The 13,952-nt window shown below is 58.4% G+C and overlaps 4 protein-coding genes across 4 annotated transcripts; 2 read left to right on the top strand and 2 right to left on the bottom strand.

Annotated features, from left to right (window-relative positions):
- The first annotated feature begins 4,227 nt into the window (after positions 1-4,227).
- On the top strand, positions 4,228-8,241 carry CDEST_12713 (uncharacterized protein). Its single transcript, XM_062928869.1, has 2 exons — positions 4,228-7,490; positions 7,555-8,241. Exons 1-2 carry the CDS (start codon positions 5,894-5,896, stop codon positions 7,815-7,817), a joined length of 1,860 nt encoding a protein of 619 aa, XP_062784920.1. The 5' UTR covers positions 4,228-5,893; the 3' UTR covers positions 7,818-8,241.
- Positions 8,242-9,089: 848 nt separating this feature from the next.
- On the bottom strand, positions 9,090-10,389 carry CDEST_12712 (Putative transporter protein SLAC1/Mae1/ Ssu1/TehA; the record flags this gene model as incomplete). The annotated part of the gene is made up of 2 exons (XM_062928868.1): positions 9,090-9,236; positions 9,313-10,389. 2 exons carry the CDS (start codon positions 10,387-10,389, stop codon positions 9,090-9,092), a joined length of 1,224 nt encoding a protein of 407 aa, XP_062784919.1.
- Positions 10,390-10,851: 462 nt separating this feature from the next.
- CDEST_12711 (Putative mobA-like NTP transferase, nucleotide-diphospho-sugar transferase) lies at positions 10,852-12,061 on the top strand. The gene has a single exon (XM_062928867.1). It carries the CDS (start codon positions 11,130-11,132, stop codon positions 11,955-11,957), a length of 828 nt encoding a protein of 275 aa, XP_062784918.1. The 5' UTR covers positions 10,852-11,129; the 3' UTR covers positions 11,958-12,061.
- Positions 12,062-12,115: 54 nt separating this feature from the next.
- Positions 12,116-13,658, bottom strand: CDEST_12710 (Putative molybdopterin biosynthesis protein MoeA; the record flags this gene model as incomplete). The annotated part of the gene is made up of 2 exons (XM_062928866.1): positions 12,116-13,466; positions 13,615-13,658. 2 exons carry the CDS (start codon positions 13,656-13,658, stop codon positions 12,116-12,118), a joined length of 1,395 nt encoding a protein of 464 aa, XP_062784917.1.
- Between the last annotated feature and the right edge of the window lie 294 nt (positions 13,659-13,952).

Here is a 13,952-nt window from a genome sequence, read left to right as displayed (position 1 = left end):
ATCGGGAACTTTGAAACGGACGTGGCGCGGCGGGTCTGGCTAATGTGCCATTGGGCGGTTGGGCCAGACATGTCCGACACGATAACGGATGAAACATCCATGATCCATAGCCCCTTGACAAGTCGTGCGTCTCGACTCGCGAGACAAGCAGGGATAGTGCTTGTCTGGCGTTTTGGCATTTGTGCAGGGCCTGGCTGGCCATCATGCTGACCTGTGGTACTGTACGATGTACAAGTAATGGTGGACATATTCGCATGGGTCCTGGTGGCGCCCGTAAAAGACAGGCGAGGTGACGAATGCTGCTCCAACAATCACCCGTGGCCCCGTACCCCCCTCACCACCATCACCATCCCATAGTACGGCTGACGTCCAACTTTGCCCCCGTATCCAACTGGATGACAGCGGAGGCAGGCATGCATCTGCTGGTTAGACAATCCGGCCCGTCTGTCCTGTGAACCATGGCCGTCTACGTAGGGAAACCCGATCTTGACGGGGCGAACTGCAGCAGTAGTTTGACGCTTGGATTTGAACCGATACAAACTGCTGAGACGACTCGACTGCTTGACCGACTTTTTACGAACCCTTCGGCTGGCTGAATCGGTCATCAGTCATGTCACTCCGGCCGTCCGCCACCGCAGTGGTCCAGCGGGCTTGGAGACGAGATTTGAGGAGGGGCGCATCCCCCCCCGTCACGATGTGACTCTGCAGACACATCGCTTGCTCCGATACCTGTCGCTTTTGTGTCTAGACTCCAATCGTCCATTGAGAGTTGGTCATCTTACCCGCCATGACATCTCCGACCCGAAATAAGGTAATCTGAAATTCGGGATACGCTTGACCTTTATGGGCCCCAACGAACGGGCTGAAAGAATACCGGGACGCGACATTGACTGATGACACTGCCCCCGGGGCTGCGGGAAAATCAGAAATGGCGACTTGGCTTGCTTTACAGCTTCTTCACAAGTTACTGGCTGGCCAGCGGCTGGGCAGCCTGCACTGATCGGTGCCCCGAACATCTTGCAACATCTACCGCTAACTTCTATCTTCCTTGGTCAGCCCAGCGACATCTGGCCCCAGCGGTCTTCCGATCGTTCACAAATCGTTTGGCCGGTTCTCGGAGGTTCTCGGAGCCGTGGTTTTGTCAAAGGCGCCCGGGGTTTCCTGGGCCGCAGCCGGGACGATGGAAAGAATTCGAAAATGATTTGGAGTGTACCCGAGTGGACCGTCACAGTCGCGGCGGTTCATCCGTATCTTCTCTTCTGCGGTCGTCGCAGATAGAGTGAAATCTCATCTCGAGGCCGCCTCTGCCAGGACGAACCCACGGCGTCCGTGGTTTCCGACAGCACGGGAGTCGCGAGTGCGGTCCCTCGACGTCGGACGGTTTCAATAACACCCTACCCAAAACCGCACCAGTCGTCATGTCATCGTCTTTCAACCGCCAGAAAACTGTTTTGTCCAATGTTGACGCGTTGCTCTCCGCTTGGTCGTCTTGAAAAAACATGCTCCCGCTCCTGGGCGAACACTGCCAAGACGATGGGATGTTGTCTCTGGGATTGCCCAAACACGTATTGCATCTCGAGTGATGGAAGCTTCCCGGAGGATTGGAGCATTGCGTGCGCGTCGCCCACGCACTGCTTCGCCGAGTCGCAGTGATACAAGGGCTCGCGTTGCACGTCCGACGGTCCGACATTTGACGCCGCAGCTATGGTGCATCCGCATTCCACACCGTTGGTTTGCTGCAGCTGCAATAACGCATGCTCCGTGTTTTCAGATATGGTAGATCATGTCAGTGGCAGCATGATGTCGGAAGATGGCCACGGTGGTTGTCCACGACCGCAGTTGAGAGGGTCGCCGCTCAACACACGCGGCCTCGCCGTTGCATTTGTCGCTTCTTCCGGCGGGGTTCCAGACCGATCCTTCGCCCCCCTGGCCCCGGCGGCGCGGTAGCCGGCGTTCATTACCCCCCACCCCCCGCCGACCCGATCCTCTCCGGCATGATAGACATTTTGTCCAAGTGTTCACCTGCATCCGCCGTATGCCATTGAGAAATCCTTGTGTTTTGCTATTAAAAGACACGTGCGACCCTCCACAACCCGGTTTATACTTAGGATCCGGTGCTCCGCCTCGCAAGGTGATCTATGACTCCGAAGAGGGGTGGCGGTGGCAGCATGAGAGTTCATTGGCGATCGCATGTCTTGCGACAGCTCTGCACGTGTCGTTTCAACGAAGTCGTTTGATCTTTGCTGTGCGTTTGCGCCACGATGCCGATCGTTCAGACAACCAGAATGCTCAAGAATGTAGGTGTGGTTGATGGTTGATCGCCTTGGCGTTGCCCGAGACTTGTTCCAACATCCGAGGACGACAAGGAGGTTGAAGTCAGGCCGACAATATTCAATCAAGCCACCCTTCAGCAACAGTGATAAAGAAGACATCCCCTCTGGCTCTGAAATTTCCGCGACATTGACAAATTTTAAAAGCGACGTTGCTGAGTTCGGCAGTTTTGAAGGGTGGCGCCGTACGCCCAATCTCGTCAAGCTAAAGAGACGTAGCACTCTGCTCGTACGGAATGTACTTGCCAGGGAAACAAATAGGTTGCTCGGCTAGACGGCCCACCTTTCGAACAATCTCTGGCGACCCGACGACGGCAACGACGTTGTCATGACATTGAATCTAGGTTAAACTCTGGCGCCGCGTGACTCCTTTCCCCGCAAGAGAAAGTTGACTGCCGCAGCTGGCATGCCTATGGTAGAACAAGTCGAAACGGGGAAAGGAAGACGAACGAAGGCTATCGGTGCAACTCAATTGCGGATGTTTCGACACGAAAGCCTCGAAATGGTTGAGTACTTGTAGTCATGTCTTTGTCATTCTGCGGTGTTGAACACTGACCGGGCAGTGAGCGGGTGTCGATCTGTCAACGATCGGTCGTAGTCGAAGTACGAGCATCTACGATGTATGTTCGGGTCGTGACAGGTGCATCTTATGGGGGAGGTGGGACTGGGTTCGATTCCTATAGTAGGGCTATAGGCCTTTGGCTTATTTCTATAGCCCATCTGGTGGATGTCGGCGTGGTGCTTCCGGCCGCATTCCTGGCGTTGCTTATCATTGGGGGGGGGGGGGGGGGGGGTTAGATCTCAACTGCGATGCTGCACCGTGGTTAGTCGAAAGAAGATGGGAGGACGGGGAGAAAAAGACGAGGAGAAGAGAAGGGTCAGAAGAGGGCGGTGACGTGATGAAGCAAGCATTGATTGAGTTCACGCAGCAGGCGGCGCGGGTGGTATGACTGGTGCGGAGGTGCCTTCCGTGTCGTACGTGGTCGAAGGGCCGTCCGACTCTCCAGGGCTGATGATGTAAGCACCAAGCCCAGCAACCGAGGGCCGGGAGGGAAGGAGGAAAGACCCAGTCAGATAAGGCGAGTATGACGCGCTTAGCTCGCTAGAGCCAAGGGTGACCCTTGCGATAAGAGCTGATAAGACACCTTGGGAAAATAGTCACGGAAGTGGAGAGCGTGGCGGTCGGCAGATGTGGATCGACACAGCGGCACAGCCAATCACATGATGCCATAACTCTACGATGTACAGAGTACTGGCTGGGCAAATGATTGTCTTGTTCCGTTCCAGGAATCCGGATATCTGCAGAGGACCCAATATCACCTCACTGACGAATGAGCCAAACCTCTGCTTGATTAGCGTCACAAGTGAAGCGATGACAAAGAGGACAGACTGGAGGTGCCTGACTCTGACGCCCAACTCTGACTCTCCGGGGAGGGGTTCGTCATGGAAGAGACGGCGGTGCACGTCTCATGCACGAGAGGGGAACTCTCGACTTGACTCTGCGCCGTCGCACACAGCAATGCGCCAGTACGGACTAGGAAGCTTAGCTGGCCGTACGGAGGATTTGCGTGCCTACAGCCTGCCGGACATCGGGCATACGGTCTGGGGGAGAGCTGGACGCCGGTTGTTTGGTGCAGTAATGTCCGTGTCTTGCCATGCTTCAAAAACACAACACACAAGCTGGATACCATATGCATTCTTGTTGTGTTGTCCCAATAAACCCAAGAAAACGGGGGGGGGGGCAACACACACACACGCACCACACAAGCAAGAGGGAAAGAGAGTTTGCTCCGTTTCCTGATTCAAGTTGTCCGATGTCGCGATTTCTGCAACCTTTCCCTCTCAGCCCATCCATGATCCATCCCATCCTGGTGACGGGCGATTCTGGATTTAAGCTCCCGACTTCCACTCCGCGCCCATCTCGGTTCCGTCATGATGCGAGTTTGTCGTCCTGGTTCTGATTCTGGTTCTGGTACCGTTTTCGTGGAACCACTGCACAGAGACCTACCCTATCTAGGTACCCTACCGAATACCTTACCTAAGGTACCGTTGGGACTTGGAAGTGAATGTGCGTTTGTCACACTTGCCCTCTTTGCTTCGCCAGGCAAGCGCCTTGCACCTCGATGGCGCCTGCCTTTTCCCATATCCCATTTCCCAGTGTCTCTTGGGACTCTTCCCAGACGGTGACACGATTACACGGTGCCAGGGTGCCACCACAGCTTGCAAGCAATCCTAAATAGTCATATAATGTAATCACGTAATCTCGCCGAACCGCCAAATCACCTAAATACCCGATCCCACCGTGACCAACCAACCGTAACGAACTGGCCGTGCCGTAACTGCCTGCACCACCACACGCACTACGTACAGTACAGAGTACCACGCACTACGCCCCGCCGCCCCTGCCCTGCGCTGCCCGTCGCCTCGCCTCGCCTGTCTCGCCTGCCTCGCCTACCTGGGCTTGACGCCGTCTTCTCTTTCCTGCAATACCGCTCCGCTCGACCTCTTTCCAGGTGTCCCGGTGCCCGTTTCATTCCCAGACACACAGCAATTGAGTGCGCCATTCTCTCCCTCTCTTTCCCTCTCCCTGCTCGCTCTCACTCACTCTCATTCTCATTCTCAGTTTCACTTCACCCATACTCACTCTCATAGTCTCATTTTTCCACGTCCCTTTTTGTCCTTTCTTTTCCCCCATTAACCTTTTTGCCTGGCCTGGTCTGGTCTGGCCTGGTCGTGTCTGGTTCAGTTCAAGGGACCCACGACTGAATCGACCTGCTTCCTGAACGGACACTTCTTCCCATCTTTTGGCCTTACTCACTCCGTCGGCCAACGCTTCCATTCCTAGCCTTTCAACTAACTAGTTACCTACCCGTCCATCCATCTACATTCCTAACTCTCCGTCTCTCGTTTCAATTCTCATTCTCTCCCACACAAACACGCCTTCCCTCTTCATTTCCCTCTCTCTCTCGGTCTCTCTCTTTTTCTTTCTCTTTCCCCCTCCCGCCCTCCATCACCAGCCCGACCGCTCCCCCCACCGACCCCCATTGGACCATTCCACTACTGCACTGCGCACGCGACCTACCGCGTAAAGTGGCTTGGGCGCAGCGAAGCGACCCAGCGCAGCGCTACCACGGATACTGTTACCGCTACTACCACTACCGCCGCCGCTACCACTACTACCTACATACAGTCTGTCCACTGGAATACGGGCCACAGCACCCGAACCAAAACACTCTACCCTCTCTTCCCGTCACTCAGCATTGTTGTGACCCCCCCCTGGTCTGGGTATCAAGGGTCTCTCAATTATTGGGACTTCATTTCCCCCACCATCGTCAAAGCAGCCAGATCCAATCTCCCTTGGCCCTTTTCCCTCTCGCTCTCCTCTTGCCGCACGATTAACAAGCACGCCCTCGCCTACCCTCCGACGCCGCCCTATTGTTCCTCCGCCCCCCTCTTCGACCTTCTTGCCATGATCAAGGGTTCGCTTCATTCGCCCCGAAATCCCTAGTTTTTTCCCTTCGAACACACAGGCTATCTTGCCCTCCTCCGCGCCCCCGACGACCATGTCCGTTTGCGTCGAGCAGTCCTTCCCCCCAGCCGACGACGACGCCAACGTCACGAACAACAACGTGCCCCGAGATCCTCGAGACCCCCGAGACCACCACCACCACCCCTCCACTATCGATAGAAGACAGTCGCGAGACGACTACAATGCTAACGCCAACGCCACGGAAGAGTTAACCTCGATTATGACCGCCTCCGCCTCCATCCTGACCACCATCCTCAACACGGCTTCCAACCCCGTCTCCCCCGGCCCCTCCAGTCCTCCCCTTGACCAGGCCAAGAGCAATGATTTCGTGCCCCCGACTCGCCCGAGCAGCACTCCCTTTTTACATCCCGACCAACGCATCTCGGACTGCTGCACCCCCATGGCCGAAGACGCCGATGCCTACGGAGGCCCGGCCGTCGCCACCCCGACCTACTCCCTCGACCCTCCCGAAGCCTCGCCCACGCTGAACCTTAACGACCTCCCCGCCGAGATCCACGAATGTATCCTCGACCACCTGTTCGGCTACCGCGTCTCCACCTCCTCCAAGAGCTCCGTCGGCATGCAGAGCGTCACCAAGAGCTGGGGCACCGCCTTGCGACATTCTCGCCGGAGGGAGTTGTCCGAGCTCGCCCTCGTGAGTCCCGTATGGAGGATCCTGATCCAGGAGCGCCTCTATCGTCACATTAAGATCAAGGCCACCATCGAGTCCCTCGAGCTGGCCATGGCCTACTTCGGCGAGCATGCCCACCTCCGCCGTTATGTCAAACACATCGAGATCTGGTTCCCCGTCTTCCAGCCCAAGTATGGTCCACTGGCCTTGAGCACCACCCTCGCTCTCCCCACCGTCACAATGGACGGCCTGACGAATGCGACCTACACCCTGCCCGCCAACAACTGCAGTCTCGAGGAGGCCTTCACATTTGTATTCCTCGCCCTTCCCGACGTCTGCGTGCTGACCATTGAAGGCGGCGAGAGGAAGAAGGCGCCCAAGGTGCAGCACAGCTGGAACAGGCGTCCCGCCGGCTGGCATTTGCCCACCCTCGAGTCGGTGCGCACCCTGGTCACCAGAGGACAGTGGAACCTGATGCGCGACGACTCGGATTTCGCGGCCGTCCTTGGTGCTCTGCCAAACTTGACCGAATGGCACGGCTCCTACAGCAAGCCCAAGTCCAAGAGCTATCTGAGCATGGCCAGCATTCTGCCCAAACTGCCCACAAACCTGACCTATCTCAACCTATGCCTCGAGAGCGACTACCGCAGGGAACTCGCCTGTCCACCGTTTTACATGAAGGTTTCCAACCAAGTCCACTTCTGCACGAGGCTGGCCGAGGCGACCCCGGCGCTCGAGCACCTGGCCTACACCGGTCGTGTGTGCAAGAACTTCTTCAACATGGCGGCCATCAGATCGGACCCGAGAACGACGCGCCTCAAGACGATTGACCTCACCGTCAAGAACTGCTGCCGCCCCGTGCCCCAATTTCACGATTCGGGAAGCGGCATCCAGGACATGAACTTCATCCACTCGTTCGAGATGCTCGTGCTGGCAGGCATTCACTCCATGTCGACCCTCAAGGCTCTGGACTACCTGCGGATTCGGTTTGTGGACTTGGGTAAGTCATGTTTACTCGGACTCCGTACAGACCCGGAAGGCCCTCCTTTGCTAACCAGTTTCAGACTCTCCCGTTCCTCCCCTGAACCCCTACTTTGTCTTGAGGGACGGCTGGTGCTCCGGTGTTTGGAGCGATAACATCCTGGCAGAGCTGAATCGAGTACGGCCAAACGCAAAGTTTGAGCAGCTGAGCGAGTCATTTGGAGAGGTCGGGTTTAACAAGGACGGGCGTATGATCATTAGCCCTGATTATCCCCGATCCCGAGTGTTGTCTCTCAAGCTGGCCAACTACGCTCTCCTGGCCGGCAGCGTCGCTGCTCTTCCCTGATTTCCTCCATACCGAACTCGGGACGCAGACCAAGCCGGTATATCAAACCCCGCGTCGCGTTTTCTTCTATTTTTCTTGTCCTTTTCCTGATTTGACGACTACAACAATAACAACAACGAACATGCAAGCACAGCAATAAGGGGATCACATGAGGGGCGTTAATTCGAGGTTTCTGCGCCATAGATGGAGAGCATCATACCCCTAATTTGGTTTGGGAAAGTTCTGGGTCTGCGATTCTCTTGTTATCTCGACGGAGTTCGGGCTTGGCACATGGGCATGATGGGCAATTCGGAGTCTGGCGGGAGGAAAGATTTGTTACTTTTTTTATTTTTTGAGGCATCCTGTCCCTTTGGCTCTTTGCATTCCAAGAGCTTGCGTTTCTCGTCTTGCTCTTACAGACATGGTCAAATAAAAAGTTTGCTCTGAGAAAGCTACATTTTGATGCACGTGGTGATGTCGAAGGCAGCCAAGGTGAAACTAACTATGTTGAAATGGGTGCGGAGTCAAGGACGCGAGACGGCGGCACGGCGGGCCAGCCCGTCACGCAGGGCAGAGGGCAGGCATTCCTATGCTTCGTAAGACGGGGGCCCGTAGTGGCGACGACTCGGTCAGCAGTTAGACGAGGAAGTCCTGGGTGAATAATGGGCAATCTGGGAGGGGGGGGGATCAACAGCGGAACGATGGTTAGGCATCAGACACTGGCGCGCAATAACGTCAGGGTGAGGATTCCCAGCTGGGATGTTTGGGGGAGTCCAACTCTGGCGGGCATCCTCGGCTGATTGATGACGTGGGTGTGTAAGCTGTTAACGGTCCAGGTTCCAGAGAGATGTCAACTCCAAGTGTCATGAGCGCGGATCTTTTGGTTACTGGTGGCCCGTCCCGGGAAAAGCACCCGTGCTGCCTCTTGTGCATTTGTATCTGCTTCTTCTGATCGGCCTCTACCCTTTCGACCGAGAGAGAATGAAGTGCGTCTCGCGGCTCTCTCGGTGGTGAGTGCGGGATGTTTGTTAGCGAACTTGAAGAGAGGGCGTCATGAAAATAAAATAAGAAAATACATGTAGATAATTAGCGGTTAAAATGGCGTTGATATCGTTGATGAGGTTCGAGATGGCCGGCCGAATTGGGTCACATCACCGGAATGATGATGGATGCGGCCGTGCAATAAGGAATGACAAGGCCCGGCCGCAACTTAAGCCTCTGGAATCATGTGCAGGTTTTCGCAACGTCTCTCTATCCAAGTTAAGACTTTGGGGTGCGTGCTCCATTCCCCGGTTACCTCCTGGCTAGCATCCTAATTGTGAAGACGACATTCACAAGCCATATGGCAACAAGCATGATAGCGAGGCAGGTGGACCAAACCTTGAATGCCTCTGAGTCGAGGAGTTTTCCCAGCTGGACGGCAGCGTTCGTATAAACGCCCTGGCAAACAATCTGTCAGCAGCCACATTATCCCCCCCTCCGCTCCACCCCATCGAGACTCGGGGGAGCAACTCACCCAGGGGAATACCAGGGCCCAGCCGGCCAAGGTGTAGGGGATCTTCTTGGGTACACTCCCGTCGAGAAAGGCGTGTAACACGCCCATGATGGCGAAGAACCACCAGAACGTGGCGAGCCCCCACGCGGTGAGGCCGGCGAAGATGCTCGTGTAACCGACGGGCCCGGCGGCGTCGGCGGCGAGGAAGACGCCGCTGGCGTACCCCGCGAAGCTGCCCCCGACGACGGCCCGGCCGAGCATCTGGAGGGCGAAGGAGGACTGGCCCCAGGGCCCGCAGAGGATCATGTCCTGAAAGGTCTTCTGCCTCGGGGGCTGGTCGTTGCCGAGCAGGCGGGCCCAGAAGAGCACGTCGAGGGCGAAGACCAGCGGCAGGCCGGCGCCGATGAGGAGGTAGGAGACGACGATGACGGGCACCTGCTGGGCGCTGGTCAAGGCGGCCGAGGCGCAGATGGTGCCGCCGCCGCCGGCGGCGGTGAGGGCGGCGATGACGGGCATCTGGGTGGCGGGGGAGATGTGCGGCACGCCGGAGGGGTAGACCTTGATGAAGAGGAAGGGGAGGACGAGGGCAACGAGGGCGGCGAGGGCGAAGGCGGCCCACCAGAGGACGTAGACGACTTCGCCCCACGGCGCGCCCCAGGCCGAGACGAGGGTGAGCGAGGCCATCTGGACGACGGAGGTGAAGGCGATGGAGACGCTCGAGAGGCCGGCGAGCTCCACCTCGTCGCGCCTGAGCGTGTGTAGGACGTGGCGCGGGAAGAGGGCCAGCCGGACGGCGTAGATGCCGAGCGTGGACAGCAACAGGGCCGCGGCGGCGACCCAGAAGAGGTAAGAGATGACGGTGAGCCCCCGGAAGCGGTAGTCGAGCTGGTGGAGGATGGTGGCGAGGACGGCAGTCCCTTGGGGGACGAGGAACCACTGCGTCGAGAAGCTGCGGACGGCGTCCCGGACGGGGCGGTGGGGCCTGACGGGGCGGTCGGATGCGGCGGTCGTCGCCGTCGTCGTTAGCGGCGGCGGCGGCGGCGGTGTTGGTAGGTCCTCCCCTCCTCCGGGCTTGGGTTCAGGTTCAGGGACCGCCATGCCGAGGGCTACGGCGACCGTTGCACTAAGATAACTCTGATAAGACCGTGCAGGCCCACGGGTTGCTTGATCATTGGCCTTTTCTTGGTCGATCAAGGGTGAGTGTGTGTGTGTGAAAATGTGACTCTGTGTGTGTCTCTAGGTGGGGGGCGGGAGGATCACAGGGGGATGGGATTGGGCGGGTGACACTGGGTGAGCAAGAGAGAGAGAGACAAGGGCATACTCATACTGAAATGCCAGTCACTTGCAGAACACTGAGACCAGTAGAACTGCAGTGTATTAAAGAAGCATATCTGCACATGGTCCAGATGGGGAACAGGGAAACGCCCACCCCTTCCCCCCTACCCTCTCGATCGGATAGCATCTCCGGGTCGAACGGTCCACGGATGGGGAAGTATTACGCTAACTCTAGGGGGTGTCATGGCGTAATGATGACGTCCGGGACGAGACTCGATATGCGAACGTGGGGTGGTTTGAGATTGGGGAAATGTAAGGTTCATAACTGTTGCCCGCAGCAAAAAGGCGTTTGGCTGGTTTACAAGGACTTACACCTCCAACCCATCCTGCGCATGTCCCTTGTTCCCCGTTTGTAAGAGCCCTCGCAACCCACCGGAACCCCCCCCCCCTCTTCAGCGACATCATATAGGCCGGATCTAAGCTTGTTTTGGGTGGCAAGGTTGACGCAAGATACACTGCTTTTTAACTTCCTCGGCAGTAAAGAACCCCTTTCTCCTCACGCCATGGGACTACCGGCCATGAGGCCACTCCTCCTGGCAGGGGGAAAGTCGACTCGGATGGGCACACCCAAGCACCTCCTTCGCATGCCCGACGGAACCCCCTTGTACCAGCGGCAACTCCAGCTGCTGCGCGTCATCTTCCCGGAGCCACATACTATCTACATCTTCGTGGCGCAGGAGTCCGAGACGGACGACTACCTCGACGAACTGCTGGCCGCCCAGCCGGAGAACAACCCTTCCTCTTCCTCGTCTCCTTCAACATCATCATCGTCAGCAGCAGAAGCAGCAGCAGCAGCCCCCGAGAGCACCGACCCCAAAAGAGAAGAGCCCAAGGTGCAGATCCTCCGCGACCAGCACCCCAACACCTACAAGTACTCGGCCGGCCCCGCCGCGGGCCTCCTCGCGGCGTACCGGTACGACCCGTGGGCAAACTGGGTCGTCGTGGCGTGCGACTACCCGCTGCTGCCGCCGGACGCGCTGTACCTGCTCTTCCTCAAGCGCGACTCCGTGCCCGTGACGTGCTACCGCTCACAGGAAGGGTTCTGCGAGCCGCTGCTGGCCATCTGGGCGCCGCCGGCGCTGTCGCGGCTGGCGGAGCGCGTGGCGCGCGGGCACGCGAGCCCCTCGGCGGCGGCGAGGGAGCTGGATGTGCTGATGCTGGACGCGCCGCCCGGCTGCGAGTGGTGGCTGACCAACGTGAACACGATGGAGGAGTGGGTGGAGGCCGTCGAGGAGATGAAGCTGGGATCTGAGTCCGGGGGGGCCGGGGCGCCGACGACGACGCCGCCGCCGGCCTCCTCCGTCGAGGCGACTAAGGGGGCGGCGGCGTAGACGGGACTATGTCCGGAGTGATGTGAATTCTCGCCGCTTGTGGGATTATCCTTTTTTCTTCCAGCAACGTTGTATAAGTAATAAAAAAATTACGAGAAAAAAACCCCGAACATCATTTCTTTCCCTGGCTGTCCTGCTTCAGAATGCTGCGCGACTCGTCATGGGATAGCAGCGGACAAGGGCCGCCTCGGGCCGCGTTCCCGTGAGTGACCCCCGGTCCGGACCCAGCAGTCGGCGTCGATGAACGGCCCGAGTTTCGCGGGGCTCTGCTGCTTGCTGAGCTCCACCGCCATGTCTCCGTCGGGAAGCTGCTTCAGGGTCCCGTGCCGAAACGACGTCGTGGGAGGGATGATGCCCGGCGACGCCGCTTTCCTCCCTCCCCCTCCGTAGCCGTTTGTTACAAGGTCGTCCAGACACCGCGCCATGACGGGCGTCTCGGCGGCTTGATGAGACCATGACCTGAGGAACGGGACTACGAGGAACCTGAAGCAGGCCGCCGCGGCCCCGGGGTTCCCGGAGAGCCCGAAGACGGGAAGGATCTGGGACGGGCCGGGGACCTCGGCGAAGAGGACCGGGTGTCCCGGCCTCATGGCCACGCCGTGGAAGCGGGTCCTGGCCCCGAGACCGCCCAGGGACGAGGCCAAAAAGTCGAACTTCCCGACGGAGACGCCGCCCGTCGTCAAAACCACGTCGAACCGGCCGCCGTCGATGGTTTCCCGCAGCGATTTCCTGACGGCGTCCTCGCGGTCAGTGAGCGTCCTGAGGAACGACGGCTCCGCGCCGGCCTCGCGGAGCGCGGCCACCAGGAAAGGCCCGTTGACGTCCGGGACGCTCCCCGCGACCAGTTTCTCGCCCGTCGACCACACCGCGACGCGCGGCTTGCTGAGGACCCGGACGCCGGACGCCCCGGCCGACGCCAGGGGCATGACGTGCGAGGCGCCGACGACGTCCCCCTTCCCGACGACGCGCTGCCCGGCCCGGATGCCGCAGCCGGCGGGCCTACGGATGGCGTCTCGCCGGACGGGCTTCGTGATCATGATGAACTGTTCCGCGTCGTCGTTGCCGCCTCCGGCGGACGCCAAGGCAGTGTATTCAACGCGCACGCACGCGTCGAACTGTCTCTTGGAGCCCGAGACCACAGGAAAGATGCCGCCCGTCGTGATCTCCAGGCACGACTCCGCCGCATCCCCCTGGAAGAGGTTCTCGCCCAGTACCGTGGGCTCGTCGCCTGCGGCGATGGTCCCGCGGACACCCAGCAGCAGCGGCGTCTCGGGGGAGGCGAGGGCCGTGGATTCCGAGCGGACCGCGTAGCCGTCCATGACAGACGTGTCGAACTCGGGCGTCGCTGCCAGGCTGAGAACGTCGGCGGCGGCCACGCGGCCCACAGCGTCCAGGAGTGATACATCTTCCCAGGTATTGTTCCCGTCCTGCTCGTTTGGCGGCCGTAGCTCTGCTGCGGCCTGATATAGGATGTCCACGGCCGTGTCGTAGGATGTGATTGCGGTGGTGCTGGAGATGGAGATGGAGATGGAGATGGAGATGGAGATTCATATTGGCGCCAAAGTGAAGGAGCGAGTTGCCGACTGTTGGGCTGGTATGAGCCACTGAGTGACAGAGTGTAGAATTTTTATTCGAGGAAATTGGTTCATGAAGTCACTGGGAAGACCTGCATGGCGCTTCCTTGGGTTGGAAGCTTGTCATATGTGAACAAAGAGGTCAACACAGCGGGCCATGGCCGAGTGCCTTTGGCACGAACTTGAATCTTTGCGGCACTACGTTCTCTCTCTCGTAATTATGACGCCAAGCGTCCGTTTTAAAACTCAATCTCGGCATGTCTGGAATTACTGGCGATTTTCTCTGGTATCTCCGCGGTCTTGACCGGCGCCTACACCGGAAGCAAAGTGCTTTAGTTCAGCTACATCTAGACTGATGATATTTTGCAGTAATAAATATTGTCACCATTCTATTATCGTGATTTTCGTACAGGATTTCAAC

The sequence above is a fragment of the Colletotrichum destructivum genome, chromosome 8 (genome assembly GCF_034447905.1).
Source record: "Colletotrichum destructivum chromosome 8, complete sequence".
In the NCBI taxonomy this organism is placed as follows: domain Eukaryota; kingdom Fungi; phylum Ascomycota; class Sordariomycetes; order Glomerellales; family Glomerellaceae; genus Colletotrichum; species Colletotrichum destructivum.
The sequence above is the reverse complement of the archived record's forward strand: the minus strand, read 5'-3'. Positions and strand labels throughout refer to the sequence as shown.

Bases quoted from the DNA above. Each gene is read 5' to 3' on its own strand.
- CDEST_12713 (XM_062928869.1), top strand. From the start codon at position 5,894: ATGTCCGTTTGCGTCGAGCAGTCCTTCCCCCCAGCCGACGACGACGCC. The intron at 7,491-7,554 runs GTAAGTCATGTT...AACCAGTTTCAG, and splicing joins GATTCGGTTTGTGGACTTGG to ACTCTCCCGTTCCTCCCCTG.
- CDEST_12711 (XM_062928867.1), top strand. From the start codon at position 11,130: ATGGGACTACCGGCCATGAGGCCACTCCTCCTGGCAGGGGGAAAGTCG.